This window comes from Syngnathus floridae, chromosome 10, assembly GCF_059516105.1.
Source record: "Syngnathus floridae isolate MCC-2025c chromosome 10, RoL_Sflo_1.0, whole genome shotgun sequence".
Lineage (NCBI taxonomy): Eukaryota > Metazoa > Chordata > Actinopteri > Syngnathiformes > Syngnathidae > Syngnathus > Syngnathus floridae.
The window spans coordinates 11,480,359-11,507,981 of NC_142422.1; the positions used below are offsets into that span (position 1 = coordinate 11,480,359).

The 27,623-nt window shown below is 45.8% G+C and overlaps 6 protein-coding genes and 1 long non-coding RNA gene across 12 annotated transcripts; 3 read left to right on the forward strand and 4 right to left on the reverse strand.

Moving 5' to 3' along the window:
• Nucleotide 1: 1 nt before the first annotated feature.
• LOC148392413 (germ cell-specific gene 1-like protein) lies at nucleotides 2-4,280 on the reverse strand. The gene is made up of 7 exons (XM_088388096.1): nucleotides 4,048-4,280; nucleotides 3,122-3,736; nucleotides 2,090-2,272; nucleotides 1,863-1,910; nucleotides 1,636-1,788; nucleotides 1,435-1,546; nucleotides 2-1,340 (listed from the first exon to the last, which is right to left on the reverse strand). The coding sequence occupies exons 2-7, from the start codon at nucleotides 3,315-3,317 to the stop codon at nucleotides 956-958; spliced, it is 1,077 nt and encodes a 358-aa protein (XP_088244222.1). The 5' UTR covers nucleotides 3,318-3,736; nucleotides 4,048-4,280; the 3' UTR covers nucleotides 2-955.
• A 318-nt stretch (nucleotides 4,281-4,598) lies between these two features.
• atg12 (ATG12 autophagy related 12 homolog (S. cerevisiae)) lies at nucleotides 4,599-6,137 on the reverse strand. Its single transcript, XM_088388102.1, has 4 exons — nucleotides 5,970-6,137; nucleotides 5,334-5,470; nucleotides 5,184-5,246; nucleotides 4,599-4,902 (listed from the first exon to the last, which is right to left on the reverse strand). Exons 1-4 carry the CDS (start codon nucleotides 6,061-6,063, stop codon nucleotides 4,843-4,845), a joined length of 354 nt encoding a protein of 117 aa, XP_088244228.1. The 5' UTR covers nucleotides 6,064-6,137; the 3' UTR covers nucleotides 4,599-4,842.
• Nucleotides 6,138-6,189: 52 nt separating this feature from the next.
• Nucleotides 6,190-7,709, forward strand: isoc2 (isochorismatase domain containing 2). 2 transcript variants are annotated; one of them, XM_088388097.1, is made up of 6 exons: nucleotides 6,190-6,260; nucleotides 6,402-6,473; nucleotides 6,638-6,762; nucleotides 6,845-7,200; nucleotides 7,275-7,392; nucleotides 7,536-7,709. In XM_088388097.1, coding segments are annotated over exons 2-6 (666 nt in total). In that variant the 5' UTR covers nucleotides 6,190-6,260; nucleotides 6,402-6,472; the 3' UTR covers nucleotides 7,602-7,709. The 2 variants fall into 2 exon arrangements, with proteins under 2 accessions (XP_088244223.1, XP_088244224.1); XM_088388098.1 differs by lacking the exon at nucleotides 6,190-6,260 and having other exon boundaries at nucleotides 6,267-6,473; nucleotides 6,845-7,057; nucleotides 7,130-7,200.
• Nucleotides 7,710-8,036: 327 nt separating this feature from the next.
• foxj2 (forkhead box J2) lies at nucleotides 8,037-11,464 on the forward strand. 2 transcript variants are annotated; one of them, XM_088388084.1, is made up of 10 exons: nucleotides 8,037-8,204; nucleotides 8,384-8,715; nucleotides 8,880-8,954; nucleotides 9,023-9,115; nucleotides 9,259-9,378; nucleotides 9,501-9,843; nucleotides 9,975-10,115; nucleotides 10,206-10,307; nucleotides 10,382-10,696; nucleotides 10,989-11,464. In XM_088388084.1, the coding sequence occupies exons 2-10, from the start codon at nucleotides 8,416-8,418 to the stop codon at nucleotides 11,093-11,095; spliced, it is 1,596 nt and encodes a 531-aa protein (XP_088244210.1). In that variant the 5' UTR covers nucleotides 8,037-8,204; nucleotides 8,384-8,415; the 3' UTR covers nucleotides 11,096-11,464. The 2 variants fall into 2 exon arrangements, with proteins under 2 accessions (XP_088244210.1, XP_088244212.1); XM_088388086.1 differs by having other exon boundaries at nucleotides 10,209-10,307.
• On the reverse strand, nucleotides 11,198-19,755 carry epn1a (epsin 1a). Of its 3 annotated transcripts, none has more exons than XM_088388082.1 (13): nucleotides 19,476-19,755; nucleotides 17,675-17,828; nucleotides 17,374-17,475; nucleotides 16,922-17,080; nucleotides 16,559-16,687; nucleotides 16,192-16,312; nucleotides 15,970-16,127; nucleotides 15,756-15,827; nucleotides 14,671-14,754; nucleotides 14,250-14,544; nucleotides 13,453-13,617; nucleotides 13,045-13,287; nucleotides 11,198-12,903 (listed from the first exon to the last, which is right to left on the reverse strand). In XM_088388082.1, exons 3-13 carry the CDS (start codon nucleotides 17,440-17,442, stop codon nucleotides 12,458-12,460), a joined length of 1,941 nt encoding a protein of 646 aa, XP_088244208.1. In that variant the 5' UTR covers nucleotides 17,443-17,475; nucleotides 17,675-17,828; nucleotides 19,476-19,755; the 3' UTR covers nucleotides 11,198-12,457. The 3 variants fall into 3 exon arrangements, with proteins under 3 accessions (XP_088244208.1, XP_088244207.1, XP_088244209.1); XM_088388081.1 differs by having other exon boundaries at nucleotides 19,449-19,755; XM_088388083.1 differs by lacking the exon at nucleotides 15,756-15,827 and having other exon boundaries at nucleotides 19,449-19,755.
• Nucleotides 19,756-21,564: 1,809 nt separating this feature from the next.
• Nucleotides 21,565-26,157, reverse strand: LOC148392418 (uncharacterized). 2 transcript variants are annotated; one of them, XR_015861092.1, is made up of 4 exons: nucleotides 26,015-26,157; nucleotides 25,305-25,485; nucleotides 24,200-24,590; nucleotides 21,566-22,767 (listed from the first exon to the last, which is right to left on the reverse strand). It is a non-coding gene; the product is annotated as an uncharacterized LOC148392418 (long non-coding RNA). The 2 variants fall into 2 exon arrangements; XR_015861091.1 differs by lacking the exon at nucleotides 26,015-26,157 and having other exon boundaries at nucleotides 21,565-22,767; nucleotides 25,305-25,951.
• sbk3 (SH3 domain binding kinase family, member 3) lies at nucleotides 22,466-27,368 on the forward strand. The gene is made up of 4 exons (XM_088388180.1): nucleotides 22,466-22,827; nucleotides 24,462-24,612; nucleotides 25,307-25,509; nucleotides 25,952-27,368. Exons 1-4 carry the CDS (start codon nucleotides 22,822-22,824, stop codon nucleotides 26,708-26,710), a joined length of 1,119 nt encoding a protein of 372 aa, XP_088244306.1. The 5' UTR covers nucleotides 22,466-22,821; the 3' UTR covers nucleotides 26,711-27,368.
• Nucleotides 27,369-27,623: the final 255 nt, after the last annotated feature.

The window sequence follows — 27,623 nt, forward strand, 5'->3', positions numbered from 1 at the left end:
ATCGGCTTGAATGTACGATTTATTCTCATGTAAACGTGGACAACCATTTTTAAAAAAGCATAGCACGTTTTTAACTGTTCACCATATTATATTTGTGAGGATAAATGACAGATGAACGAGTACGTTTAAGAAATATCGTAGTTCACAGTAGAAGTATACCTGATAGCAGTGCTGGTGGCGAGTGATAAAATTGTTGATGATGCTTTTCAATTGTATTTATCCCCAGACGGCAAATCCTGGATTATCCCAAATGTGTAACCTAAAGTCATTATAATGAATTTGGCTCCATTTAATGGACAGTAGGACAATTTGAGCTTTCCTGACGGGAAGTTTTGTGCCCATTCTCCACGTGTATTGTCACCAAGCTTCATTTTGTGTGTGCATGCCAGCGCCTCTTTCCAACTTTCCTTGTGACCCCCGCCCCCCTCAGCAAACCTCCCGACCCATCTCTACTTGCCCATCTTTGCGTCCAACTGTGGATTACTGCTTTACACATAATCTTCTGTTCAACATCAGAGAGCAGACTTTTGAAAATCTCTATAATCTTTCTCTCTCGGCCCATCTATCTACTGTATATGTTCATCTCGTGCTCAGGTTTGTCTGCAAACGGGTTTCTTGTACCAGCATTCAAAATGTAATCTTGACTCTTTATTTTTTTTGCAAGACTGCAATGAATGTCTGATTCTGACCGATGAGTTTATTGTACAATCCATTTCCTTGAGAGGTTTATTATTGATTTACAATAGTCTCTTATTGGCTGTCACGCGGTTGTGCAAGTGTACCTAATGAAGTGTCTGTTGAATGTGTAACTCGCCTTCCTCCCGTGAGGCACTGAGGACCCCCCACAGAGAACATCTGTCCCTGCAAGTCATTTGGCCTCTGTTCCATATGGTCAAACTTCATGTGCAGAGTTCAACAAATGTCTCCTTCACCTTGTCCGTGAGTCTCCTGGCTTTCAGCAAGGGGAGTCCACTCTGTCCACGGGCACGTCCATCTCATCCATCTCCCTCTCGCAGTCCTCACAGCCATCCGGACCGCAGCCTCCCACTAAAACCAGCGTCGGTACGTCCCCATTGCCCACTACGCTGCCGTTGGGGGCCCACGCCACATCGATCATGCCGTCGGGACACTGCAGCAGGCCGCTGACTGAGTAGAATCCCCCCGCGCCACCGCCGCCGCCACCAGAGACCACTTCCTCGTAGCAAGGGGCCCGGGCGGCCGCTCTGGCCTCCTCCAGACGAAGCCTCTGCTTGCGACGCAGCTCGATGATGGTCTTGGTGTAGGAGTTGAGCGTGACCACGGCGGCCCCCATGCAGCAGCTGAAGGACACCCAGGCAAGACTACAAGCAGCACATTTGCAAACATAAAACAGTCTGCAAAACAAAAAAACAGCCAGGCCTGGGAGAATTTAAGGTACATTTGTCAGCAACCTACGCAAAAGACCAGCCGTAGTCCCACGACTGAGGCCTCCAGTCTTTGGGGCCCACAATGACCGTCATCTGGAACACGGTGGTGTACATCATGTGGGCCACCATCCCGAGAAGACCTGCAGAGGGGATGGAACAGTATGAAAAAATCATTATGTTGAAGAAGATGGCGCCATTGCGACTCAGGAACTTATATACTTCTTCTCACCTGAGAGCACAGTGCACATTGCAGCATAGGCACTGATTTTCAGTGAGTGCATCTCCTTGTGCGAGCATAAGACTTCCAGCCACATGAGCAAGAAGCCCATCCCCAGCAGGCCAATGTACGTGAACTCGGAGATGACCGACAACCAAAGCACACCTGTGGCAACGGCAGCGAAGAAGGACGAGTGAAGACTTTGAGGAGTGTCGCTCAGGGAGTAACATCAACCTCACCTTGCGTCTCCCCTGGAGTCAACTCGATGAAGCTTCGGCATTTCTCCCCTGCCAAGAAAACAAGTGGTGATAATAGTTAGTTTAAGGCTTAAACTATTATCACCATTTTTTGAAGATTTGACTCATAAAAGTTATTTCAATAGCTTGTGTGTCGTTACTGTATCTCAAATAATGACATTGTACTAAGTTGCCGCGTCAGCATTTCTCTCGCTGCCACCTCTGCTCACCATCGCTGTGTTTCTCGCAGCTCTCCCAAAAGCCGGTGTGAAAATATCTAAAGGCGAACTTGTCCTCGCCCGTCTCCCAAATGTAGTGAACAGCGTTGGCCAGCTGCCTTTGGCGGATCTTGGCCAACTCCTCACGTCTGGCTGGAGACAGTGTGCGGTTGAAAGGGTTTTGGGTCGGGCTCTCTGTGGGATGGCACACAAGTAGGGCGACGCTTACACACATACACATGACAGCGTTGGACATTGTGGCCGACTAATGGAAGCAAATGCAGCATCGCTGTAGTCACAGAAACATCAAGCATTAGCCTTAGCTAATAGCCGTCGTACAAACCTTGTCAATAACCTCAAATTAAAAACTGCTTATCTTGAAGACACAAATATGCTAATTGGCTAAATGGTAAAATTATTTTCATTCTATTTGGAGGGATACCATCATTTTTTCTAGGGTTGTTTCATGGGTTTGTTTTGGTTTCAAACTATTTTGTTAAAAAAAAAAAAGTCACCTTTACAAAATATAGATATAATGCAATATGAACACCTAATATTTGGAGGTGCAGCAATGTAGCAGCGTCCAAAACAAATTTCCATCTGGGATAAACTTCTTTCTATCCTGTCCTGTCCTCACCTAAACACAATCTCATTAGGTCCATAAATCAGGTCTAGCGATGTTCCAATAACTTAAAGCCAACCCTGTACATTGCCCGAAGTACATCCTGTACATTTTTTTGAAGTGTACACAGTGTGATCCTACTTAATTCCTTTATGCGTGTAATCCTGTTGTGAATTAAGCATATATGGTGGGGAAATAAAAAGCAGATAAAGACAACTGCCTCCCTCGGAGGCGTGTCCACAGATTAAAGTCATCCATAATTAAAAGTGAGCTATGGGTAAAACGAGATTAAAAAAATAAATTACACGAAGGACAATAGGTTTGCGAGAAGCCCGACACTCATCCACGTTGATGCGTACCGCAGTGAGTGCGTACACAGTTTCAAAACGTGAGAATTCACATCAAGTATGAAAATCACGTACCTGTGGTGTAAGGCTCGCTATTGTTCTGCCCGCAGTTCTTCATCTTGACGGGCGACAGGCAGAGAGGCTTGACCACCTTGTGGGTCCCCTCGCACCAGTAGGAGGTGCACAGGGCCAGGATGGAGAGCGCCAGGGCCAGCGAGGTCAAGGTCAGGGAGAGCAGGGAGCGGGAGCGGCGCGACATGCGCTCCGGCATGGCCGAAGGCACCGGGGCAGGGCGGCGGACGAATGCGGCGCGGTGGCCACGGGGAAGGGCGGATGAATGTGGCGCGGCGGCCACGGGGCAGGGCGGACGCCTCTGGTGTGGAGGCGGGTCTAGAGGTGATGAGCCGCCGGCCGTGCAGCAAACGTGACGTAACCGCCCGAGTGATTAAAAGGAGAGGCGGGAGAGGAAGATGCGATCAAGTTGATGCATGTGCGGGCAAACAGATGGAGGTAAAAATGCACAAGAGGGGATTTCTACGGTTCACATAAGGAGAGAATTGCTGGAGGAGGGCTTGCCTGGAAAGCTTACTCTTGATTTTTACTGTTACCTAACTGGGCCGTACCACGGACTTCCTCCCCACCTCCTGTTTGAGACTCCCTGGCCCGCTGCTCATTATGGACGCCGGCGCTCTACGATGCCGAGAAAGGAAACAAAAAAAGCAAGAGATGATGAAATTATGACTAAAGCGTCCATCCTAATTTCTGTCCGTAATCCCTGTCAATCTGTAATCTGTTAGTGCGATAGGTGTAGTTTGAAACACAACAAACGTTGTTTGAGACGTCATTTTAAGACTTTATGAAAAGTTGCGACATGTTCGTCATTTCTGAATCTTCACCATGAAGGCAGGATGAAAACCATGGCAACAGTATTTCCAATTTCAACTCTCGTTGTCAATCTTCAGAAATTAGGAAAACATGACTTTATAGTATTAGTTACTTACCAAAATGGTTATCCGGCGTATGAGTTGAATCAAATTGTAAATTGTCATCCAGTGTTCACCACTGGCAGAGGAGTAGTCTCGCAGTCCTCGCTCATCTTTGTTCAATCCATGGGCTCCAAAGTCAAAAATAGAATTTTTCCATCTTCACCAGATTTCTTGAGAAGCCACGGCACCTTTTGCGCATTATCGCCAGCGTTCCCTCGTCCTGGATGAGCATCAGTGACTCTCCACCAGTGAGGCCGCCGCCCCCTCCTGTTAATCCTCCTGGCCAATAGTAAATACGCACAGTCGGTCTTCTTTCTTGGGAATCGGTTGCTCAAACTCAACTGGATTCATGCAATCCCTCTAAATCTACCCACTAGTGTACTGATGCACCATTGTGAACTCTTTCACCGGGTGTTCCTTGACCACCTTTACCACTAGAAATATTGACAGTGGAAAAAGTTGGAAGCCACTTGAATGGTAACAGACCTTTTCACTCCATTTTCTGTTTAAAAACTAAATCCTGCAGTTCCAATGTTTGTTTTCACAAAAAGAAACACAAAAATAAATCAGATATTGTTGATCGTTTATTTACAATATGTACATGAAACATAATAAATGTGTTAGCTCTGATGTTAAAGGAGCCATTTTATGCATTTTTACCATCAATTTAGAACACATCTCAGGCATTTTAGTAACATTAGTGTACACAAATAGTTAAGTCTGCTTTCAATTGTTTTAATTTGTAGAAAATAATGTTGATAAACTCATATAATCTCTTTTAAAATGGACAAATCAGAGCCAAAATTGAAATCAACCCCAAGCTTGAGATTTACAATAATGCAGAACCAGTTTGCTGTCACTTCCAAAACACTGAAAGAGAAAGAGAAACACAAAACATTGTTTAGATCTCAACATAGTCGCGATGAACTTGATTCATCTGGCGCCCTCTGCTGGCCAAAGCTGTTAACGTTTAATTTACTTGAAATCCCTGCATTTGAGTACTTTAACTAGAAGTGTGGCAATTGACTGAACAGAGAGCTAGTTTATGAAAGCTTACTCAGCCTTCTTTAACTCACACAAATATGACTGCAGTGCTGGTGGATCTAGTCAAGCAACAATGTTTATGAAAGTGTCTTTATTGAGGTACTTACGTCAAAGAGGATCCCCACTTCTTGGTCCGGTGAGGGCGCAAACGACTGGTTAACGTAGATGAACTGTGAAGAAATACTTGTGTCAGAGTTGTAATTATGTGCCTTCAATGAAGAAACTGTTTCTGCATGGGAATTTGAGTGGTCACTCACCAGTTGTTCATTGGCATCCATCTTGAGGAAGCGAGCGATAAACTGGGAAAGTGACTGCACCGTCCTGCTCCTGTCCACGGCCCATTTCTTGGTTTTCATAATGGGGGTGTCCCCAACTGCCTTCAGCAGGACATCAACTACACATTGAAGAAAGACGAGTCTTTTTTTTTTCTGATCAATATTTGGGGCAGTGGAACGCAGCAACGTATAAATGCTTTGTTACAGTACTTTTTCTTATACACGCCACCTCATAAATTAAATTGCATTAAACTGGTTTTCATTTACAATCTCATGTGGATTTGACAGCTGATGGCAATACTTTTGACATCTATTTAACGTACTCCTTTTGCCAAACCTGTACTCACTACACATAACCTTATGACCAAACCATTGTATTTATATGAAGATAATATTAAATGTAGGTAACTCAGTATTTATGCATATAAACGTTTGCATTAGCTGCTTCCGCAACTGAAAACACGCGTAAACAACGGATACACTCATTGGACAGATTTCTAAAAAGCAACGTCCCGATTGGTCATGACGTCACAAACCCAGAAAAAGTTGTTTACCCCGGTTTCGATAGTCGTTATGATACGTTAAATTAGTAAAAGTCCATAAAATGCACGTTCTTACTCTTTTTTTTCTCTTCGTTAGTCGTCGAGTCTTCGGGAGGTGAGTGTAGCTCCTCTTTCGGGGTCTCTGTTGGTGAATCCGCATTGTCAGACATCTTTAGCGACTAGACTTTTAATGACCACCCACCCGACCTGATGCGATTCGTCTTCCGTTTCCATCTACCATTGGTTAACAAGGACGTCAATCACCAAGACACCTGATTCTATTGGTCGTTATGCTCCAGGCGTGGTTTAAACGAACGTAAAGCACTCTGCAGCCTGCACTTGTGCTTGCGAGCTGTGTCTTGCTTAGGTTTGTTATTGTTGATCTCTCTGTTTATTTCATTAACCGAATAAGCCCTATGATCCCCATTGAGTTAATTGTTCTTTCGGAATACTTGGATGGAACTTACTCTTTCCTATTAGCATCCGTACGCTTTCTCTTTTAACTCAGGTGGTGGTGTCACATGAGGACAGTTTGACAGTTGGAACTTTAAACAGTGCGCTTCACAGTCAATCATCAACAGTAAGTCACCTTGGCCTTACAGAGGCAGCCTTGTTATTGCTTTGATTGTAGTCATTCTGTCAAAACTGTCCCGCGTAAATCCGAGAGCATGCCACAGAGCCAAAACAATCACTGGCTCAACCTTCTACCATCTTACATGCATGTACATAATGTAATGTTGACAGTGGCAGGCATCGGCAGGCTCTCCACCAAGGATACGGTGCTCCTCCTGTGCGACATGCAAGAGAAGTTCCGACCCAACATCTTCCAATTCACCAACATTGTCAGCAATGCCGCCAGATTGCTCCAGGTTGGAACTTTCGCCTTGGAGTTAAAATAAAAAAAAAAAAACTTCCTTCCCCTTCAAACTAAAATTCATCCTATTCTGATAGGCCAGCCGGATTCTGGGGATCCCTGCTATCCTGACTGAGCAGTATCCGAAAGGTTTGGGCCCCACGGTGCCGGAGCTGGGAGCGGAGGGCCTGACAGCTCACGCAAAAACGTCCTTCACCATGATGATAGAGGAGGTGCAGAAGGAGATGCAGGCTCTGGGGAACCCCAAGCAGGCCATCCTGTGTGGCATCGAGGCGCACGCTTGTATTGCGGTAAACACATTTGCGACCTCTTCAGGAAATCAGTCAAAAGCTCCGTCTGATTCACCTTTGCTCTTTTCGCAGTGTACGGCATTCGATCTACTGGAAAAGGGAACTGAAGTCCACATCGTGTCGGACGCCGTCTCGTCGCGGAGGTAGCCGCTGATGCGGCGCCGTCCTGCATGTTTCCACAGCTCAATGCGTGTCTGTTTTCTTTTTTTTCGTGCAGCCAGACGGACCGCTTGTTCGCTCTGTCCCGCCTGAAGCAGAGCGGCGCCTTCCTCACCACTACCGAGGCCGTCCTACTGCAGCTGGTCCAAGGCGCCAAGCACCCCAACTTTAAGGAGGTGCTTATCATGTGCTTTAGTCACAACATTAGGGACACCCTGCAAAAGCAAATGAGAATGGATGGAGAAAATGACTGTCCATCTAGCTAGCTAAAGTAACTAGGCTCGTGATATCTAATTCTTCATTTTCTGTCACCCACCAGATCCAGCAGCTTATGATGCAGCCATCCCCAGACACTGGCCTCCTCGCCTATTTCAGTGCGCTCTAAGAAGAAACAAAAGAACATCCAGTCGGATGTATTTCCCAACAACACAGATTTCCAAAGCAATCTACATGCGGAGTCCTTCAATAAAAGGATGCTGCATTATTAATCGGATATGTCTGTTTGTCTGAGTGATTGTAAATAGCAGTAACATGGAAAGATATTTGAGCCGTTCATTGATTTTTTTTTTTCTCATACGAGTGTGCTCTTTGTCCTCCCTCACTAGTTGGATGACTGCGTCTACTAGTAACTTTTTTTTTTTCAACTAATGTACAAATGCTAGATGTTTTGAAGACTTTAAATGGATACCAATGATATGACATAACGACTTCCCATACTGTACAGTAGTCAGATTTGACATGCTCCCTCCTGTTTGTTGGCCCGTAAGCTTGCAAGAGGAGGTGTCCAAAAGCAATGATGTCACCTAGGAGGGCGTGACAGGTGACGTCATTCATGCACAGGCAGAAAAAGGGAGGGGAAGAAAATAGGAAGCTCACCCGATAGGTCTCGTTGTGAACAAAGTTTCACGAAAGTTTTTTTTTTCCGACAGTTTTTTTTTCGACTGGAGCTCTGGAGGGGATTACGATGCTGTAGGGGGAAGATCTGAAGGTGAGCTGGCGGTTAGTGCTTTTGAATTTGCGCACCACTGGCAGCATGAAATAGTTTTTTTCAAGGCCTCGGCCCTCGAGTGGCCGCAAGAAGGTTGCGTGAAGTGTATTGCGATTGGGTCCTCCTTTTTGCTAAAGTGAAAGTATGCAACTCAAAAGTCCACTATCTGCCTCATAAAGGAACCCCGCTGATTCGTCTGTAGACTCCCAACATGTCCTCCAACTTGAACTCCAGTCTCACCAGCATTGACTGGCTGCCGCAACTGGGAATCAGCAGCCTGCGTTCAGGTCGCGAACGCGGAGGAGAGAGGAGGAGGGACAGAGGAGATGCGCTGGCTTCCGCGCACGACCCCTCCCCGGCCAACCCCAAAGGCAAACCCCCCCACAGCTACGCCACCCTCATCGCCATGGCCATCACGGCCGCGCCGGGGAGGAAGCTGAGCCTGAATGACATCTACACCTGGATCAGCGACGCCTTCCCCTACTACAGTCACACGGGCCGCGGATGGAAGGTAGCCAGCCTCCAATTGACGTGTCAATTAATTCTTTTCAGGCTTTGTAACTTCATTTATAAACCAAGAATAAGAAGATACTAACCAAGATGCACTGTCTTGAATTCATTTGAATAATATTTGCTTCGACTGCTCTCACCGTCACGTAATGTTGTCCTTCACAGAACTCCATTCGCCACAATCTGTCCCTCAATAAATGCTTCAGGAAAGTTCCCCGTCCACACAACGACCCTGGCAAGGTGAATAGTTGTAAAGCTCACCACCGGATCTCACCCAATCAAATATGTTGTTACTTTGACTTTTCCAGGGCTCCTATTGGACAATGGATGGACCTGCGGTGTCCAATCAAGCCAGGGCGTCCAAACGCCCTTTCCCGGACGAGGAACAGAAAAGACTTGACGTGAGTGTTGATTAGTCAAAATCAGTCTACTAAAAAAAAAAAAACGCTTGTCACATTGAATTGAATCATTCAGTGACACATTTTGAGTTTATCAGTTGTGATGAGAGCTACTTCTACAAACTTTTGCCATTTTTACTTTACAGGCTCCAGAAGAACTAGAAAGAGGCCCCTCTCTTCATCCAGCTTGCCAAAAAGACATAGCAAGTGAAAAGTCCCTGCAGCAGCCGCTCCGCCCCGCCTCCCTCTCTCCTCCCCCATGCAAGGTAACAAACTTCATCCACTCATTGACGACTATAGACGTCAAAACAAACAAGTTAATGCCACGACGATCACACTGTTATGGCATTATTAAAGGGATAACCAAATTCACATTGTGTTTTTGAAGCAACCTTACACACCATCTGCCGCCACCCCGATCAACGCACCCCCCAGACCCGGCCCGACTCCCCCTATCGCGCCACTTTCCGCTGCTAGCGCCTGTCAGACATTCCGTGCCCACTCAGGACCGGAACCTGCTCCCTCTTCCTCCTCTTCTCAACCCACCGCCTCGGCTCTCACTTTTTCTTCCCCTTTTCCTTTACCCGTGACCACCCCCTCGTCAGCTGGGTCGGGACACCCCGCGGCCGACCCTCCGCTGCGATTCACCTTCGACGAGATGAACTTACCCGACTTGTATGCGTCTTTTAAGTCACTCTTCAAGAGTATGAGGGAGAGAGGAGGCTCGCAAGGTAAGCGTTGACACCCAGTGTGATATCAGTGTGACTAATCTACATGATCCTGTCTCCATAGGTTAAAAAAAAACACAAAATGACAATGAAAATGATGACCAAATATGTCTCCCTGTTTGTTTTTTAACCAGCCGATTCTACCACTCTGTCTCTACCGAGCAACGACATCACCCCGCTTCACACTCCGACTCTCCTGCCCATGTCACCTCACCTTGCACCACTGGCGCCACCACCTGCCCCACCCAGTGACACGGTGCGCCATCCGCAGCACAGTGAGTCTACAAATATATCCAAATTCACCGGCCTCTAAATTCTACAAGTCTCTGAAGGTCTTAAATTGCTGTTTTGTGTTTTTTTTCTAGCAGTACCAGCCGACTGGTTCACAAGCACGGACTCTCTGAAGGAGAGCTTCCGCATCGCCAGCAACCTGGACTGGGCCAATATCGACCTCTCCAGTCACCCAGGTGAGAATGTCGAGCCACCCCCCGAATAACACGAGACCGTCCAAGTTAAAATTTTTCTTACTTTGTGTGGTCAGACCTGCTGGAGAGCATGCGCCAAGCGGAGCTGTGCGACTGGGCTTTGGACCCAGCGCTCTTCACATCTCTGTGCGACTCCCTCAACCGCTTCTTTGCCCAGAAAGGCATGCTGACCTCGGGGAGTCACTCCCCGCTGGCTCTGGGCTCGCATCACCCCTCGTTGCCTCAGCCTTGCTCCTACAACATGCTGCCGCCGCCGCATTTCACTGCCCACCCGTCGTCTTTCCACTACGGCCCCGCCAACGGTTCGCCGTTGCTCCGCAGGCCTCTTCACACGCAGGGCCACAACCTTCATCGACCTGCAAGCACAGCTGGTAAGAGCTGGTTATGTCCTCTTGTGGAACATCTTGATGACTTGACAAAATGGCTCTGTGGCAACCCGCTTCCTCCTTGACGATCAGTTGAGCTTGGCTGTTGAGTAGCTTTGACTTTTTCTTCTTGTCTATCAACACACTGAAAGCTGTCAAATCACTTTGCATCATCAAGGCTGTTTTTCGAAACTAATCAACAATCTATCAAAAGACGACTTTGTCAACATTTCTGGGTATATTCTCCAGAGCGGCAGTTTTGTTTGCAGCCGCTGGTGATCGTGTTTGTGCATCTCAGGTGGCGCGCAGCCTCAAGCGACGGCACCGCGACCTCGTCCGTCTTTTAAGAGCAGCAACAGCGAGGAGATCCAGGACGACTTTGACTGGGATTCCCTACTTGCCTGACATCAGTGAGCAAAAGATAAACAGTGCAATATTTTTTAACTGCTTCTTGCAGCATGTGTTTTGCAGGTTGTGTTTTTGCATTGGATTTAAAAATCAAATGGATCAAGGAAAATAAAATATACATTTATTCTTGTCACATTATTGTACTCTGCAGCAGTAAAAATTGCAAATAGGATAAAGACGTGAAAGTACAGCACAAGCATGAAACCAGCCATGACGCCTGCTTCCTGTTGGCTTTTGTTAAATTTCATTAATAGCTTTCTTTTAACTTGTCAAATGTGAACGTTCACAGGCAAATTAACCCAGTATAAGATTTTTCTTTTTCCTTCTTGTCGATATAAAATGTGTAAATTAAAAGAACAGCATGGAGCATGTTGTCAAGTCTCTGTTCATCTCCGCCACTCGTTTGTTTTCTCAATGTCTGTCTTTGAACACAAAAAAACACCGCAACGTTTTAGAAACGGGATTGAAATGTTGCGGACTATCAAAAAAAAATGAAATCAGATCGGCGATGTTCAATAAGAACAACAACTCATTTGAAATTCCGACAATGCAAAGTAGTAATACAGGTTAGTCTTTCAAAACAAAACAAATGGATGCAAATTAGGACTTGTGAGCGACTCACTAAAAGAAGACAGAACATGAAACGAAAACAAGGGCGGCTTAAAACGTACACACAAAGGCATTGGAAATATTTCAGACTCGCACAAGAAGTTCTTCATCCGGCACCCTCGCAACTTTTTTTCACACACGGGTCTCGGATCAGTCAGCCGATTGAGCTTCCACAGCAATTAGGAAATAAGGAAAATAAGCATTGGATTTATTTATATATGGCGTGATCACATTTGATTTTCCTTGATTGTTCCCAAAAAAGTGGATGAAATAAATTAGGTTTAAATTAATTGAAATGATTTGACCCACATTGTACCTGAAATGTGTGTTTTTCTTTTCAGTCCATGTGCAGTTTGGAGAAAAAAAAAAAATTCTTCATGCGCGCTTTTCCTCTCGTAGATTCAGTTTGTCGAAGAAGAGGAGGCAGAGTTTCTTTCACCTTTTGTTTAGTTATTTGTCCTTGGCGGCCACTTTTTTTTTTCTCTCTCTCGGCGCGCAAATGTTAGAGATGAGCCTCACACGGATCATAAAGACGACTAAATAAATAGATCTCTCTTTCCCCCCGGACCCCCATAATAACCCCTCTTGAAATGAATGTGGTGAAATAAACGAGTCCTCGGTGAAATGCATTTTGGACAGAAATGTGATTTTCTTTTCGGTATAGCCGAGTGGAAATTTGAGCGTGTTGAATAAAAAGGGAGCAGCAGGTTACGACGGAGGAGGTTCCAGCGAGCGAGCGCAGACACGTCCTCAAAGAAGAAACGGATTGGTGCTGGCTCCCGTTGTCCCGGCGCCCCCCACCGCACCCCCCGCGCCCATCATTTCTCCTGCTCTGCCGGGCCCGCCCAAAATCAGCTGAGGGGGCGCGACCCCTCCTGGGCCTATCATGCCGGAAGTGGGCGGCGCCATCGGGGACAGCCCGCCGTAGCCCATGGGGCCGGCGGCCTGCATCATACCTAGGCCCATGCCCGGGGCACCCATGAGGCCCATGGCGGGGACCTGCATGCCCAGCAAGGGGTTGGGAGGCACGGGGCTGGCGCGAAGACCACTAAGACCCAGCGACGAGGGCTGAGGAGAGATGGAGCTCATGGGCGGAGCCACGCCGAAAGGGTTGGACGAGGCCGGGGTCGGGGAGACGCCGCGGCTGGAGATGGTGCTGCCCGGGGTCACGGCCATGCCGGGTACCGGGGAGGAGCCTGAGGGGAAAAAGGGGCCACACTGTGATAAATAGGAGGCACCTTGACCCGATTTTAACTGTCTGTGGAATCATGGAACCAGAAAGCTCTGTGTGTATACATTATGGACACAATCCATTGAGCTATCAGGAATTGGCTCACCTGTGTTCTGGAGGAAGGGGTTGTGTGCCGACGATGAGGAGATGGAAGGAGGCGGCGGCTGTTTGGGCTTGGGTTTGGACGACACCAGCGAGTCGAGATCAACCAGAGCTGCGTTGGGCCCGAGGAAGGACTCAGGAGTCTTGCGCACAGGAAGGGAAGAGCCGAGGGACGTGAGGTCAAAAGGTTCGGGTGAGCCGGTGCTGTTGCAGCCCGTCGCCGAGGACTCTCGTCGCTCGGGGTCTCCTGAGAAATGAAGAGCGCAAAGTCGGCCATTGGACAAAGACAGGAAGTCTAACCACGTCTACTTGAAGGGGATGAGATGTTGGACAAAGACAACAGTACACTGTGTGTGTGTGTGTGTGTGTGTGTGCAGTCATTTCCGCAAGTGACTCATGGATGTGACTGTACCTGTGCCGTTAGTGTGTTTGGCGGAGTCACTCCAGATGTCGGAGGTGATTGGGCCAGAGGCAGGGACAGGCACGTCCTTCGCCCAGGGGTCTACCGGACCCCCTGAGGAGGAAGTGCTGGGTGGCACTGAGGGGCCCCAGGGGTCGACACTGGGGGGTGTCACGGCTACAGGGGGAGGGGGTGGTGGATGCAGGAGTGGAAGGGGAGGGTTAACAACACCTTACAGGTACAAATTAGGGCTGGGCAATTCAACAATCCCGAAAAAAGATATATGAAAATAGTGTTAATATTGGTAATTGATTGGAATAATCGATATGACAATTGATTAAAAAAAAATTGGTTTGTTAGAGCCCTAATTTTTATTGTGAATTTATTTTGCTTTAAGCAAATTCACCCAAAAAATTAAAGACCTTTTTCTTAAAATTTAGTTAACTTTAAGATAAATCGCCCAGCCCTGCTAAAATCCACAGTCAGGATGAAGCAGGAAGTTTATTTCCTAAACAGAGACTCTGGTGTAACACACTGGTGGCCAGCCATTTTTCTACTTTCCTTTTTGTGGCCTCACCTATGCAAACATAAGAGCACTCTGCTTGGGAAACGACCAGTCAAACCCAAATCGAAACAAAACGATTTGCATCCTGCTTTCGACACACAGGGAACATGAATTTCACAAGCATGCTTTCCTCCACATGAAGCAGAAAGCATGTGAGTGAATGACAAAAAATGGCAAAAGGGTAATAACAGACACTGCGTGGCGAAAACATGGGCAGGCAGGGCGAGCTCTTATTGTTGCCTACCTGAGCTTGCCCAGGGGTCCGCGTTGTGAACGCTGTTGGACGTCTCTCCCCAGGGGTCCGGAGGAGGGGCTATAGTTGGCGGCGGTGCTCCGACCCAGGGGTCAGAGCCGGTTGGGGAAGCGGGCGAGGTGACCCCCCACGGGTCTGTGGCGGTGGCGCCCCATGGGCCCGAAGTGGCGATGGGAAGGCTTGGCGGAGGGGAGGGGCCGGCTGAACCCACGGTGGGGGCGGGAGCGGCGGCGGCAGTTGCAGGCGCCCCCCAGGGGTCCACGGCACTCAGCTCCATGAGAGAGTTCTGTCCAGCACAGAACATTCAGCAAAGTCATCTGTTATGTCACCACTTGGCAGGAATTATACAAAGTTTAATTTACATTTGGCAAATGCAGCGCAAGTCCACACACATGCGCACGTACACACGCACCTCTTCTGGCTTGGCTTTCTCCCTCTTGCTTTCCTCGATGGCCATCTGCAGTCGCAAGTCGTCGCCTCTACGAAGTCGCTCTTCCTGCCAGTCACACACACAAACACAGTGACATGAGCAAAGTTTGACGCACAATGAGGTCGGCAATAAGATTGGAATGAATAAAAATTTATCTGGACACATGAGATTCTTTTTTAAGGTCATGACAATCTGTTTGAAAGACCAAGTAGGACATGCTGCCCCAACTGACTGCCAATTTCAAGTCTTAAGTGAACTGCACTTTGCCACTTTTCTGTTTAGGAGCAAACAGCCACCGGAGCTAGCCAAACAAAAAGACTGGCCTACTGAATGACATTTTATCAAAGAGCTGAGAAACAAACACTTGACTGTGTGTGATGTTAAGCGCTCGAAAAGAAACCCAGGAGAAGAACACAAGTGAGATGTCAGTAGGAGGGATTTCAATTCCAGCCCAAAGTTCAGTGCATGAGGAAAGAAGAATCAATATTTGCACACTCCACCATTCGGGGTTAAATCGAACATATTTGGCATGCGAATTCCACAAACGGGATTGATTAGGTTGAAATAATCAGATACATGATAAGATACAAATTACACATTTTCTTGTGCTTGTTCCTTCTTTAAATTATAATCTAGGCCATTTCCTCCTTTGGTGCGGTTTGTTTGGTCGAGTGTCAGGACAGTCATGAACTTTGGTCAGGGCTCAAATGAATCGTTTTGATCAAACTGCGGCTATTGGCAAATGAACGATCGGTGTCGAGGGTGTCCACGGGCGCTTCAGTTTAAAGATTCTATGAGACTTATTGCTATTTTTTAATTTAATTGTGTCAAAGGAAACCAAACCAGGGAGGAAATGGATAAAAGTAAGGCGGACCACAAAAAGCAAACTACAGGTGTAAAAGCACCGCTAACAATTTGTTTGAATTTAGTATGACAAGGAAGCGTGCCAAATATGAGCAATCCATTTGTCATTTTGATTGGACAACGCTGTGAATTCCAGAGGAGAGAAAGTCAAGATAGCGGATGGTCGGTGGGCGGGCCGGCCGTGCCTGCCGACTGGCCCTAACCTCTTGAAGCATCTCTTTGCTGAGTGTCAGTGCATAGTGCATCTCGGCGTCCTCCAGAGGGTCCTTGCTAGTCTGGGGGAGGTCAGGGGTTACAACATGAGAGCAAAGCTATACGCGAGTGAATCTTCATTGCACACGCTTGCCGGCGTAGTGTGAAACCGCCAACTCAGACAAAAACGTGTTTCTTTTCGCCCACTCGAGTGCTTTGCGTTACCTGCTCTGCTTCTTCTTTACTCATGGCCAAAGCCAGCTGGAGCTGGAGGTCCTCCTCTCCGGAGCTCTGCGGCCACGCCTGCTCGGGGTCTGCCCCGCCTGAGTGGGAGCCCAGCGACAGGCTGCCCCCCAGGTTGGGTGCCGACGGCGCCGAAGAAGCTGGAAAGCAACGTGGCGAGACGGTGAGTGTGCTGGGGGAGGTCACCAAACAAAAGAGTCTCACCGCTGGAGGTCTGTGCCATCTTCTCTTTGGTTTTGAGGGCGTGGATCCTCTCCTCTCTTAGTCGCTCTTCATCTTTCAGCAGGATCACCAGCTGTTTGGCTTTCTCGCGCACATTCACGCCCTGCAAAATTCACGACAAAGACCTCAAAGTACCGCTGTAAAGAAAGTAAATCACTTGCATTGCAGTACTGAGTTAGTGTAAGCAATTGTAAAGACGTTATAAAGTGTTATAAAGTGTCCCATAAAGTGTTATTTTATAGCCAGCTTTGTGCGCTCCAACACTTTGGACTCGATCACGCTTTGGGCAGAACTTTGGAACGAATCATTTTGCATTTCACCATCCAAACACCTCGGCGCGTTTGCATACCTGATCTTTGCCATCCCTGTCAATGTACTGGAAATCCTTCAGGGTCTGCACTGCGTAAATGTTCTCTCGGCACTGCTGGGCGACCCGCTCGGAACCCGTCTTGATCAGATATTCCATAAGAGTCATGGCCTGGCACACATGAACACGATAATATAACACGAAATATAAAAAAAATAAAACTATTGCCATTCCAAATGCATTTGTGTATGATTACAAACTGCAGCCAATTAGGGACAGTTACGAAAACATCTAGGGGCCATAAAAAAAAATAAAACTAACATTATGAAATCCAATGCATAATTTAAAATAAAATCCACATCCTCCCACAAACAAGGTTCAAGTCTGCAAGTCAGTCATGCGCACCTTGTACACGTGCCTCCAGTTCTTGCCGTGGTCGTTGAGGCGCTTCCACACCATGCTCATGATTTCCGAGAAGGCCACGACACTGTACGTCAGATCGGCGATCTCGGACATCAGAGAGCTGCTGGGGCCCCACGGGTCATTGGACGTTGCTTCCCGAACCTAAATGAGGGACAGACAGCCATCAAGTAACAATTTGTGACAGTTTAACGTGATTATGCTCGACTATGCAGGTATATAATGAAAGCAAAGCAAAAAAAAAAAAAAAAAAAAAAAAAAGAAGGAACACATGATTAGCAACAGACATTTTGCGATCAGTGCGACGGAAGACGGCAAACATGAGCTGGTAGAAAATGTGTCTACAAAAGGGGATGTGGGTGTTTTGACAGAGACAAAAAAAAAAAAAAAAAAAAAAGGCAGTGCAAGTAGCTGCCATATAAGGCACAACATATAACCTTGATTTCTGCCTCGGAATAGTTGTGGACAATGTTCTTCACTTGTCGCCGTAGCGATGAGGTCGACATGGCAACCGGCGGGCCGTCGAGCCGCGTAGGGATCTGAAGAGGAGTTGGGGGGGGAGGGAATTGAGACGTTTTCACACAGATAGTTTTGTAAGCAAGGGTTAGGGTTGTCAATGGTATGGCAAAATGAGACGAAACCTCACAATTTCTCAATTTGATCTGTCAAAAGAGTTTGTGGAAACCTTGCATTAGCTCTTGTAGCAATAAAGGGCGCATATGTCAGTGTAATGCACACCTGTTACTCAAGAATAATGCAGAATCGGGCTTCTCCTCTTGCTACGCTCGCTGGACTTTGAGTCTGGGACGCCGCTCATTCACAGCCGGCCGTGTCCTTTTTCTTTCCGGGGCAACATCGGATAGCAAAAATCACAGCCGGCGGGAGATGAGAACTGCCGAGTGAGAGAAGACAAAGAAAAGCAGCTAAATGACATGCTCACTTGCTGTTGACTGTCTGCTAAGTCACCCACACACGCGCACACGCGCACTGGCAGAGCAGCAGATTCCGAAGCGTCCGTGATAAAATGAGGACAGAGCAGATATTCAGTAGGAAAATCACATGATAGGAAATTAACAAACAACTCATGGGCACAGAGAATGGATTTTATCTGCTTGGGTGAGCAGACAGACTTACTGATCGAGAATTCACGATTAGAAACGGTTGGTTCTGTTTTTTTGACCACAAAACTGGACATGTTGCCGACTTCAAGTACTTCACTCTGCCTTCAAAGTAACCCAGCAAGGAAGTGCTCACGCCCACGGGTGATCCTTCTCAACGGCTCCAGCAGAACTTCCCGGATATTATTACGGGGAGCCTTTTAGCACAGCCTGACCTCTAAAATACTGAAACAACCGTATGTTTATTCAGACTACTTCTTAAAATAATCACTTACTGTGTGCATCGACAAACTCAGACCAAACATATTCAAAAGGATATCGAAGCACACGCAGATCAAATCGTTTGCATAACAAACCGGGAAATTAGCCACTGCTGAATTTCAAAGTTCAAACAAGCCAGTGCGTAAGGGCGTAAACATAACTTTTGAAGCTTGGCCTTCCCTCTGAACATATACAGTCAGTGCATCCAAAAAGTCTCTTTACGATTCTTAAAAATAAAATGATGATTCAAGTACCCTATGGATGAAATAGTACTACTGAATAAACCCCTAAAAATTACTTTGGACCGACAGTCCAAAATCTTAGTATGGTTTATTCAGGTCTAAGTGGATGATCTAATCAGACTCAGCATTTGACAGCATGTAATTTTGGGGAAATATTGTTAATAAAATATTGCTGTTATTTTTGGGCTAGGTGTTTCAGTTTTTTTTTCTACATATATAATACAATATATGACGAGTTTGGTTGGTGACTTGCTCATTGTCGTAAAATATCTTTTGTTAGGGTTTTATAAATAAAATTGACTCGTTTGAAGTGAATTTACCAACGCTTCCGATCAACAGCTGGTAGCAACACACAGGTGACGTCATGACGAGTGAACACAAAGGTCACCGTGGAATAGAGAGCCTTTATTGTCATCGTTTGGTGCAAGTCCAACACGGTGTTCTGATTAACGAGCATTAAATTGACATTAGAAAAGTCTCCACCCGGTAAAGCTGCCTGCCTGACACGCCTACCAACTTAGCACTTGCCGTGCTAACTTAGCCTTACAAAAAAATGACATTTCCTACAAACACTCTCTAATAGAATGGCTTAAAAAACATTTAAATGTTTGACGAAGCACCTGAATGAGCGGTTAATGAGCTAAAAATAACATACTTCATTTGTCATATGCTCGTGCTATGCAATGCTAAGCGCCGTCCCGTGCGCTTGTACCTGAGCTAAAGAAGCACTTTGCCCCCAAGCTTTCACTTGAGTGTGGCTAAAGTAGAAATTAGCCACACGACGGCTTAGCTATCCACCAACAAGCTAAGACTCATATCTAAGCATGCGATTAAGCCCCCATGTTAACCATTAACCACATCGTGCGTCAAAATGAGTGTTATGTTACCTACCGGTGAGTGGTCAAAGGTATCACTCACTTGCAGCTTGCGGCTAGGAGAGATTAGCTAGCTAGCAAGCTAGCCGATGCTAGTTGGCCAGTAGGACTGCGAAACGGCGCGGGCATGTCCGGCATGAGGAGTGCGACCGAGTGTGACGCGGTCACACGAAAAAACAAAACGTGGGCCACATTGGTGACGAGACGGCGCGAGGAGGAAGATTCGAATTGGAGCGTGGGGAGGGGACTGACCCCGGGCTAGCCTGCACGTAGCAGCAAGGAGGAGATGGCCGAGTTTCCGCTTCCGCTAAGCGACTACGGCCAGACCGCACCCCCTCGCCACCTTTGTTTTCCTCACGCGCGCGCACGCACGCACGCACGCGCACGCACAGCAAAGTCGGCAAGTCCTGTGCCGTGTCACTTTGAATCCGTTACAAAAACGTCAATAAAATAGACGAATGACAAGTTAGCTTGATAAAACTCATTTACTCGATGAAAACAACTTCCATCGTCTATCTATCTATCTATCTATCTATCTATCTATCTATCTATCTATCTATCTATCTATCTATCTATCTATCTATCTATCTATCTATCTATCTATCTATCTATCTATCTATCTATCTATCTATCTATCTATCTATCTATCTATCTATCTATCTATCTATCTATCTATCTATCTATCTATCTATCTATCTATCTATCTATCTATCTATCTATCTATCTATCTATCTATCTATCTATCTATCTATCTATCTATCTATCTATCTATCTATCTATCTATCTATCTATCTATCTATCTACAATGTTACTGTCTTGGTCATGTAGCGGGGCCCATCTGATGCAGGGATGCTGACTTAGCTTGCCGGGGCTGCAGTCATATCGTGCGCCAGCCACACAGAGGCATCCTTGGACAAACTGTACGCCCACAGTCTTTTGTGGACCCATAAATACCACGTAAGCCCCATGGATCAGAACAACACGGGAACAGCTGCCCTCGCAGACATGCGTGTTCCCATGTTCCTCTTTTATCCTGAATGTGTCTCTCTTATCCCCTCGGGTCTCGGCGGCAGGAGAAAACGCAGCAGCGTGACCCCTGCGAAATGATAGCACGCTAGTGACAATGCTTTGGAAATATTAATCTCATGGAGATAAACCTTAAAATGCAGGCGATTATCATTGTCACAAAGGCCATTGTGACAGGTGGTGTGGCGGCTGGTTATGTCACACTGCCAAACTTTGTTACTCCACACACATCATTTCATCTAAACAATTTGGGTACTCACAAATGGGAAAAAAAATTATGAAATCTTCTTGTTGGCATTTAAATCAGCAACTCCCAACCTTATCTAGGTTTAAAAAGAAAGCAAAAACATTCTAAAATGTTTTTTGCAGTAAACCACAGGTGTCAAACTCAAGGCCCGCGGGCCAGATACGGCCCACCACATCATTTGATGTGGCCCGCGAAGACAAATTGTGCATCAAATTCGTGTGTCACTACTAGAATTGCAAATTGTCTTCACTTTTAATATCTTTTTTTAAATATTTGACCAGTTTTTACTTGTCTGATTTGAAAACGAGTTATTTGTCAGTTTGTTTTGTAGCTTTTACTGTATATAATATGAGGAGCTCATACATTTATTTGGGTTGACAGTCATAATGGCCCTCCGAAAGAAACTATGACTACAATGCGGCCCGCGAAAAAAAAGTTTGACACCCCTAACTCATTCTAGTTATGTTCAAAATATAATATACTTAATGGCTCTCAAATGTTTTACAACTAACAAGTCAAAGGTGAAGTAAGTCCAAGTTGTTATCAAGAACAAGATACTATATTTGATGGATCTGAAGCCTAGCGGCCCGCTAGCTTTAAAAAGAGTGATTGTGCGCATTATGTATATATGTGTGAATGGCGTCGACCTTGTGTCGAAGGCTGTATTTTGGATGATGGAGTGGACCGAGGTTGCCACAGCAGGGGCCGATGAACCCCTATGGAGTGACTGCAAACTTTCTTGTGCGCGGCATCCACCAGGGGCCCCAAACACAGCAGGGCTCGGGGGTCAGTAACCTGAGTACGGCTCAGCCGTTGTGATAGCAGCCTGTGTTTGTGTTATGTAACGTTGGCGGTAGCAATAATAGTCCGTTAGTATTTACTACCAGGGGGAAATTTAAGGGCGTCGACAGAAAGTGGAGGAGGGTGTTGAGGCGAAGGGAGCCGAAGAAAAAGAGGCCTGACCTGCAGATGGTGCTAAGTGGGAAGAACAGCTGGCACCGAGATGCTAATACCGTTTGGGTTTTATTGTCGGGCCCCATTTCAACTCTTTGCTGACATCCCATATTATCTGATAATTATAGTTGATATAGGAATTAATAATAATAATAATAATAATAATAATAATAATAATAATAATAATAATAACAAAATAATACATTTTATTTGTAATTATTGTAAACAACTATGGCAATTGTCTGGAATTGATTCTCTTGCAGACGATGATTCAAAACGGAGTCACGGCGGGCCATTCAAAAACTAGTTCCGTGTCTAGTGTTTATTGCTATTTCCTTTATTAAAAACAAGTCATATAGTCAGTCTATGCATATTGTCTCTTATCGCATCATATGATGACTCCCCATTATGGAGAAATGTTGCGTACGTCAACGGTGCATAGGATGAAAGCTGAGCTGAGCATCATGCACACGATTGAAGCCGTTTTTGGAAGTCTTCAAACAGCCGAACGCAGGGGCGGGCCCGACATATTTCGCGCACTTCTATTTCTTTATTAGTGCCCATGCATTGAAAGACATGGAATGAAGAGTAAGCGATCTCAGACAATAAATCCGGCAGAGGCTCGCTTAACTGTACCCTGTAATCCCGCTGAGAGTCCTGGGATCATGGCTACAGCTTGTTGGCCTATTGCGATCATTCCAGCATAGCTCTTGATTAAATCAGGAATCCGACACGACGGAGAGAAGTCACCCTCTCCGATGGTAAGCGAGGGGGCGAGACATAGAAAGAGTCGGACGAAGGGAGGGCAAAGGTGAATGACAGATTGGAAACAGAGCGGCATCAATTGTGGAAGACAGGAGGGAGTGAGGAGGCGGAGTGGGTGAAAAAGAGGTCTGAAATACCTCGCCACCCGTTCGGGCCCACTTGCCAGCAAGCTGCAGACAGACTTGGCCACAGAGTAGGAAAAGGGAGGGAGTGTTTTTGTAAGTGCGTTCCCAGGGGAGAGGCGGTCATTGTCTACTTTGCCAGGACGCCGATCAGTTGCAGGTCCACTCAGGTTGAGCAAGCACAGTACAGCGTCGCACCTGCTGCATCCGAGCACGAGGAGCTGCAGCGACAACAGTGACAAGAGAAGAGAAGAGAACGTCGCCATCGCACAAGCATGACAGTGAGTACTCGTCTTCGATTCAGCCATTTTAGTTTGGAGCCTGCAAAGTTCTATATGTGTTTTTGTGTCCATTTGTTTTACGCCTACTTTCAATTTGTCTTGAATATGAATGTGAAGATGATCTAAAAGTATAAATGATAAGTAATGCATGTTATGTTGCCAATCAACTGCTCAAAAGGACATACAAATTATGTAGAAATAATAAATATGCAGTATACTGAAAATATGCAAAATAGAGCAGATGCATGATGTGCTACACTTCATAAGAAAATAATGGAAGTTAGCATATCCAAAAAATATATCAATGAAAGGAAACCAATGTTGTTATCATTCAAAATAATAGAGTAATACAGTTACATGATTATTATTATTATTCTATATATTAAAGTAGTGCTGTTTTAAATATATCACGATAAATGTATTTATCATAAAATATTTTCACAAAATACAATCTTAATGTTTACAAACTCATGATAAAGTCATGATAAATGTATTTATTATATTAAATATTTTACAAAATCATGATAAAGTTACGTCATTATGTTAAATATATTTTAACTAAATAAAATTTTAATCTTTACAAAATAAACACGTGACTATGCATACATTATTTCACTGGAGGCTACATATAACAAAATAATATTGAATATATGTGATGCACAGCTTTTGACCTATATTAACATTAGTTTAAAAAAAGCTTTGAAAATGTGAAAATGGTCGGCGACTGCCAATAAAGCTACAAAATATTAGACGTGAAAACAAAAACATTTGATTCCTTTCATTCACAATCTTTTGAATTGCAACAATGCGAGATATTAAAATGAAACAAAATAAAATAAAAATTGAATAGAATGAAAGTTCCCAACATGAATAGAAAATGGAATCACAATTTTGCAACCACAGATCTGGATTTCTCCATTCACCATTCAAAAAATGCTGGAAAACCAGCCTAGCAGCCATTTTCCATAGCGGGGTGAGCAAGTCGCGGAGTACACCCTGGCACGATTGCCAGCCTCCACTACATTGGAAAGCCATCCAAGAAGATATTTCATTTCACGTCGCCTTTAATCAGCGTGGTTTGACATTGTCGGTAACGCAATATTACAAACTGCCGTGTCATCCGTAGATACGTGACTGTCTTGAAATTTTTGGGGGACATTTGAATCCCCGATGCTTAATCCATGTGCTCAACATCAAGACATCGTCAAAGAGGTCAAATGCTCCATTTAAAATAGAGCCCTCTTCTTCATCTCCATGCCAAGAGTCCCTCTCGCTGACATTTTCAAAATCAAGACATGTTTTTAACTGCCGTGCGTCACGAATGTTCGCACCCCTCCCGAATTTACCGGGGTGGAAGTGATAAGGGACTTACTTCAAAGCGTATCATCCAAGCTGTGACTGGAGGAGACAAAGCGTTGAGCATTAAGAGCTGAGTGACAGCTCCAGATGCCGCCATTGTCCTGATAAGACATCTCGTTGATCCCACCCAAAGGACGTGGGAGAGAGAACAGGCGTCCTGACACCTTCTGTCGAAATGCAGGCTGGGCTCAAAGATAAAAAAAAAATGAAAATAGATTTATACGACTTCCCCAAACTTGCCCTCCTCTCATATTGATCACACGGTTTTTACGCAGGAGGCCGCAATCGCGAAGGAACTGGACGAGCGCTGCTTCCTGTCAGCGCAAGCTATCTCCAGCCTCAAGGTGTCCGACCACTTCCAGGTGCTCAAGTTTCTGGGAGAAGGCTCCTACGGCAAGGTCATGCTGGCCGTGCACAGGAAGAAAGGTCAGCGAGCCCGTTTGTGATGACAGTTTGAAAGCTCATTACGTCTCAATTGCCGTGGCGTGAAATTCCCCCCCCCCCCCCCCCCCCCCCACCCCAACTTAGTTAGGTAACACGGATTAGTCCATGCAAAATAAAGTGCATCGCTAATGTAACCAATCCTGTCTCGGGTTTCACGCTTATGATGAAACGTCGTGTTGTGTTGGGCAACTGTCGCAGTAATGTGATGAAGGATGAGTCTTTGGATGGCGCCCATTTAGCCTTTTACGCAGCCGCTGCTTTAATCAAGTGCTATTCTTCAAGATTGGATTGCGGTAATGTGTTTGTAACACAATCGCCCCTCCAGAGGGAAAGTTAAATTTGTTCACAGGGTTACGGATGCGTAACACAGTAGAACGCTGTTTTAGTTTAGTTCAATAAAACCGCACAAAATCAAAGACAGACTGTAAACAGTTATAAATGACCGTCATCTGCATAAAAATGCAAACAGGCATTTGACACATTTGGACAGAGTTTGTTGCTGTGGACCTAAAACAGATCCCTGAGGTACTCCTTTCGAAAATAGGAAGACAGCCCAGCAAAATGCACATGTTGCGTTCTCCTAAACAAGATCGACAGAGTAATTCGCCGCACGATTTTGTACAAGTTCTTCAAACAGATTTAAAAGCCATCGTATGTTTCATTTATTGACTTACAGGAACACCAATGGCTCTGAAGTTCTTCCCTCGTCAGTCCACGAGTCTCGCGTCCTTCCTGAGAGAGTACAACTTGTCTCTTTCCTACTGCACGCACCCCTCGCTGACTCGGGCGCTGGGCATCTTTTTTTCAACGTCCTCACACTACGTCTTCGCCCAGCAGGCCGGCCTCTACGGGGACCTGTACAGCGTGATCGTGTCAGAGGTCAGTTGACGGATGCGTGACGTTTTGACTCAAATATATAAACACCCAGTGGACAAGATTAAAAACACTACAATTTGAATATTTTGTCCGTGTCAGCAAAAAAGACATGTGGGTGATGGTTAGCAGGCATCTTATCACTGCCAGTAACAAGCAGAGCAAGCGATAAGAGTGAGAACACGCAGCTCTCACGGCCCAGCCGGCAGCAGGATAGCGTGCGAAGTGAGACGGGAGGTTTCCATTAGCGTCACTGAGTGTGTATGTGCGTGTGCCTTGTTCGCCGCAATTGTGTTCACACTGAGTGACAAGTGATCACATCATTGTTGTGTGGGTCCAAAACAAATTCTGACAGATGGCAGCACAGTGGTCCTGGTGGGCTCTAATTTCTGCAAATCCGTGAGCATTTCCAATTCTCAATTCATGTTGGCTCTCGTGTGTGATCCAGGTCGGCCTGGATGAGGAGAGTGTCCAGAGGGTGATGGCCCAGCTGAGCGGCGCCGTGACCCACCTCCATTCCCTCGGTTTTGTCCACCGGGACATCAAGCCCGAGAACATCTTCCTGTGTGACAGTTCCTGCCGCTGGGTCAAATTGGGTGACTTCGGCCTGACCCGGGCCATCGGGTACTCCGTTGGGGCCGTCTGGTATCAGTCGCCCTTCTGCACCCCGGAGGTGGAGCCCGCCAAGGAGGCGGAGGAGGAGAAGGAGTGTGATGTCACAGAGAAGGAGGAGAAGGAGGATCTTTGGATTACGGTGGAGCCGTGCATTGACAGCTGGGCCTTGGGGATCCTCACCTACTGCTTGCTGACGGGCTGCTTCCCCTGGGAGGAGAGCACCAGTGACGACCCGCGCTACACCAAATACAAAGCCTGGTTTGAGCGCGAGAGCGTGGACAAGAGGGGTGAGGAGGAAGCTGACTGCTACGCCGTCATGAAGGAGAATCACAGCAACAACCCGCCTCCATCAGAGTTCCACGGCCTCAGCTCGCTGGTCATGGCGCTTTTCCGACAATTGCTCCACCCCGACCCAGAGCGGCGAGGGAACCCTGAGGAGATCCTGAGCCACCTGGGAGGACCCTGGCTCATGGAGACGGAGGAGGAGCAGAAGAGGAGAGCAGAGGAGGCCGAGAAGGAGGCCAGGAAAGTCAGGGAGGCGGGAGGAGGAGTGGAGGAGGAGATTGTCAGGGAAGAAAGAAAGGAGAGATGAGGGGACATAGGAGGGACTTTTCTTTCTATTTGTCACAAAAAGTTCAGCTTATTGGGGTTCAGGATGAACTCAGAATGCTCTAGAACAGGGGTGTCAAACTCATTTTTATCATGGGCCGCATCATAGTCAAAGTTTCCCTTGGAGGGTTAGGGTTAGGGTTAGGGTCGTCGTCTATAGACATACAGTATAGGCTACACAACAAACTGATGAATAACTAGTTTTGAAATCAGAGACTAGTAAAAATTGTTCAAATATTTTAAAAAGACAAATGGTAATAAAAATTGTCCCTGTTTTTTAAAATTGAAGACAATTTGTAATTTTAGTAATGACAAAGTCGATGCAAATATTGTCTTCGCGGGCTACATAAAATGATGTGGAGGGCCGTAACTGGCCCCCAGACCTTGAGTTTGACACCTATGCTCTAGAACCATCACTGGTGTACTTAATGGTATGTCCAGTGACTGTATAAAAGTTATTGAATTGCAAATATTAGGTTCTGTATTTTCCATAGTTTTTTATTTTTTTATAAAAATAGTTATAAAGTATAATTATAAAGTATATATGTAGATATCAACTGCTGTTGTATAGATTCCAATGTATAAATATGTGTTTTATTAACAACAATAATAATAAAGAGTATGATAAACATTCATGAAAAGGCCAGTAAAATTTGTATGGAGTCACATAAATGAAGATAAAATTACAATATTTTCTCATGTGCCTTTATGTCATTGATGAAAATTGAAAATAATTCAACAGTATATACAGAAAAAAAATAATACATACAAATATACAGAAAAAAAATAATACAGAAAAAAAAATCTGTCTAGCCCATTTCAAATTTCCATTGTGCCATGCTAGGATCCATATTTTATGCTTGTCCTACATCTGTCAAAGATGGATAATCACTTCA

Bases quoted from the DNA above. Each gene is read 5' to 3' on its own strand.
- LOC148392413 (XM_088388096.1), bottom strand. From the start codon at position 3,317: ATGCCGGAGCGCATGTCGCGCCGCTCCCGCTCCCTGCTCTCCCTGACC. The intron at 2,273-3,121 runs GTACGTGATTTT...GCCATCCCACAG, and splicing joins TAGCGAGCCTTACACCACAG to AGAGCCCGACCCAAAACCCT. The intron at 1,547-1,635 runs GTGAGAAGAAGT...TCCCCTCTGCAG, and splicing joins AATGTGCACTGTGCTCTCAG to GTCTTCTCGGGATGGTGGCC.
- atg12 (XM_088388102.1), bottom strand. From the start codon at position 6,063: ATGTCTGACAATGCGGATTCACCAACAGAGACCCCGAAAGAGGAGCTA. The intron at 5,471-5,969 runs GTAAGAACGTGC...TTCAATGTGTAG, and splicing joins TAACGAAGAGAAAAAAAAGA to TTGATGTCCTGCTGAAGGCA. The intron at 4,903-5,183 runs GTAAGTACCTCA...TTTCTCTTTCAG, and splicing joins AAGTGGGGATCCTCTTTGAC to TGTTTTGGAAGTGACAGCAA.
- isoc2 (XM_088388097.1), top strand. The intron at 7,201-7,274 runs GTAGCCGCTGAT...TTTTTCGTGCAG, and splicing joins GACGCCGTCTCGTCGCGGAG to CCAGACGGACCGCTTGTTCG. The intron at 7,393-7,535 runs GTGCTTATCATG...GTCACCCACCAG, and splicing joins AGCACCCCAACTTTAAGGAG to ATCCAGCAGCTTATGATGCA.
- foxj2 (XM_088388084.1), top strand. From the start codon at position 8,416: ATGTCCTCCAACTTGAACTCCAGTCTCACCAGCATTGACTGGCTGCCG. The intron at 10,116-10,205 runs GTGAGTCTACAA...TTTTTTTTCTAG, and splicing joins GGTGCGCCATCCGCAGCACA to CAGTACCAGCCGACTGGTTC. The intron at 10,308-10,381 runs GTGAGAATGTCG...TTGTGTGGTCAG, and splicing joins CGACCTCTCCAGTCACCCAG to ACCTGCTGGAGAGCATGCGC.
- epn1a (XM_088388082.1), bottom strand. From the start codon at position 17,442: ATGTCGACCTCATCGCTACGGCGACAAGTGAAGAACATTGTCCACAAC. The intron at 13,618-14,249 runs GTAGGCAACAAT...CTCCCCCTGTAG, and splicing joins GGACCCCTGGGCAAGCTCAG to CCGTGACACCCCCCAGTGTC. The intron at 13,288-13,452 runs GTACAGTCACAT...TTCATTTCTCAG, and splicing joins CAAACACACTAACGGCACAG to GAGACCCCGAGCGACGAGAG.
- sbk3 (XM_088388180.1), top strand. The intron at 24,613-25,306 runs GTCAGCGAGCCC...ATTGACTTACAG, and splicing joins GGCCGTGCACAGGAAGAAAG to GAACACCAATGGCTCTGAAG. The intron at 25,510-25,951 runs GTCAGTTGACGG...TGTGTGATCCAG, and splicing joins ACAGCGTGATCGTGTCAGAG to GTCGGCCTGGATGAGGAGAG.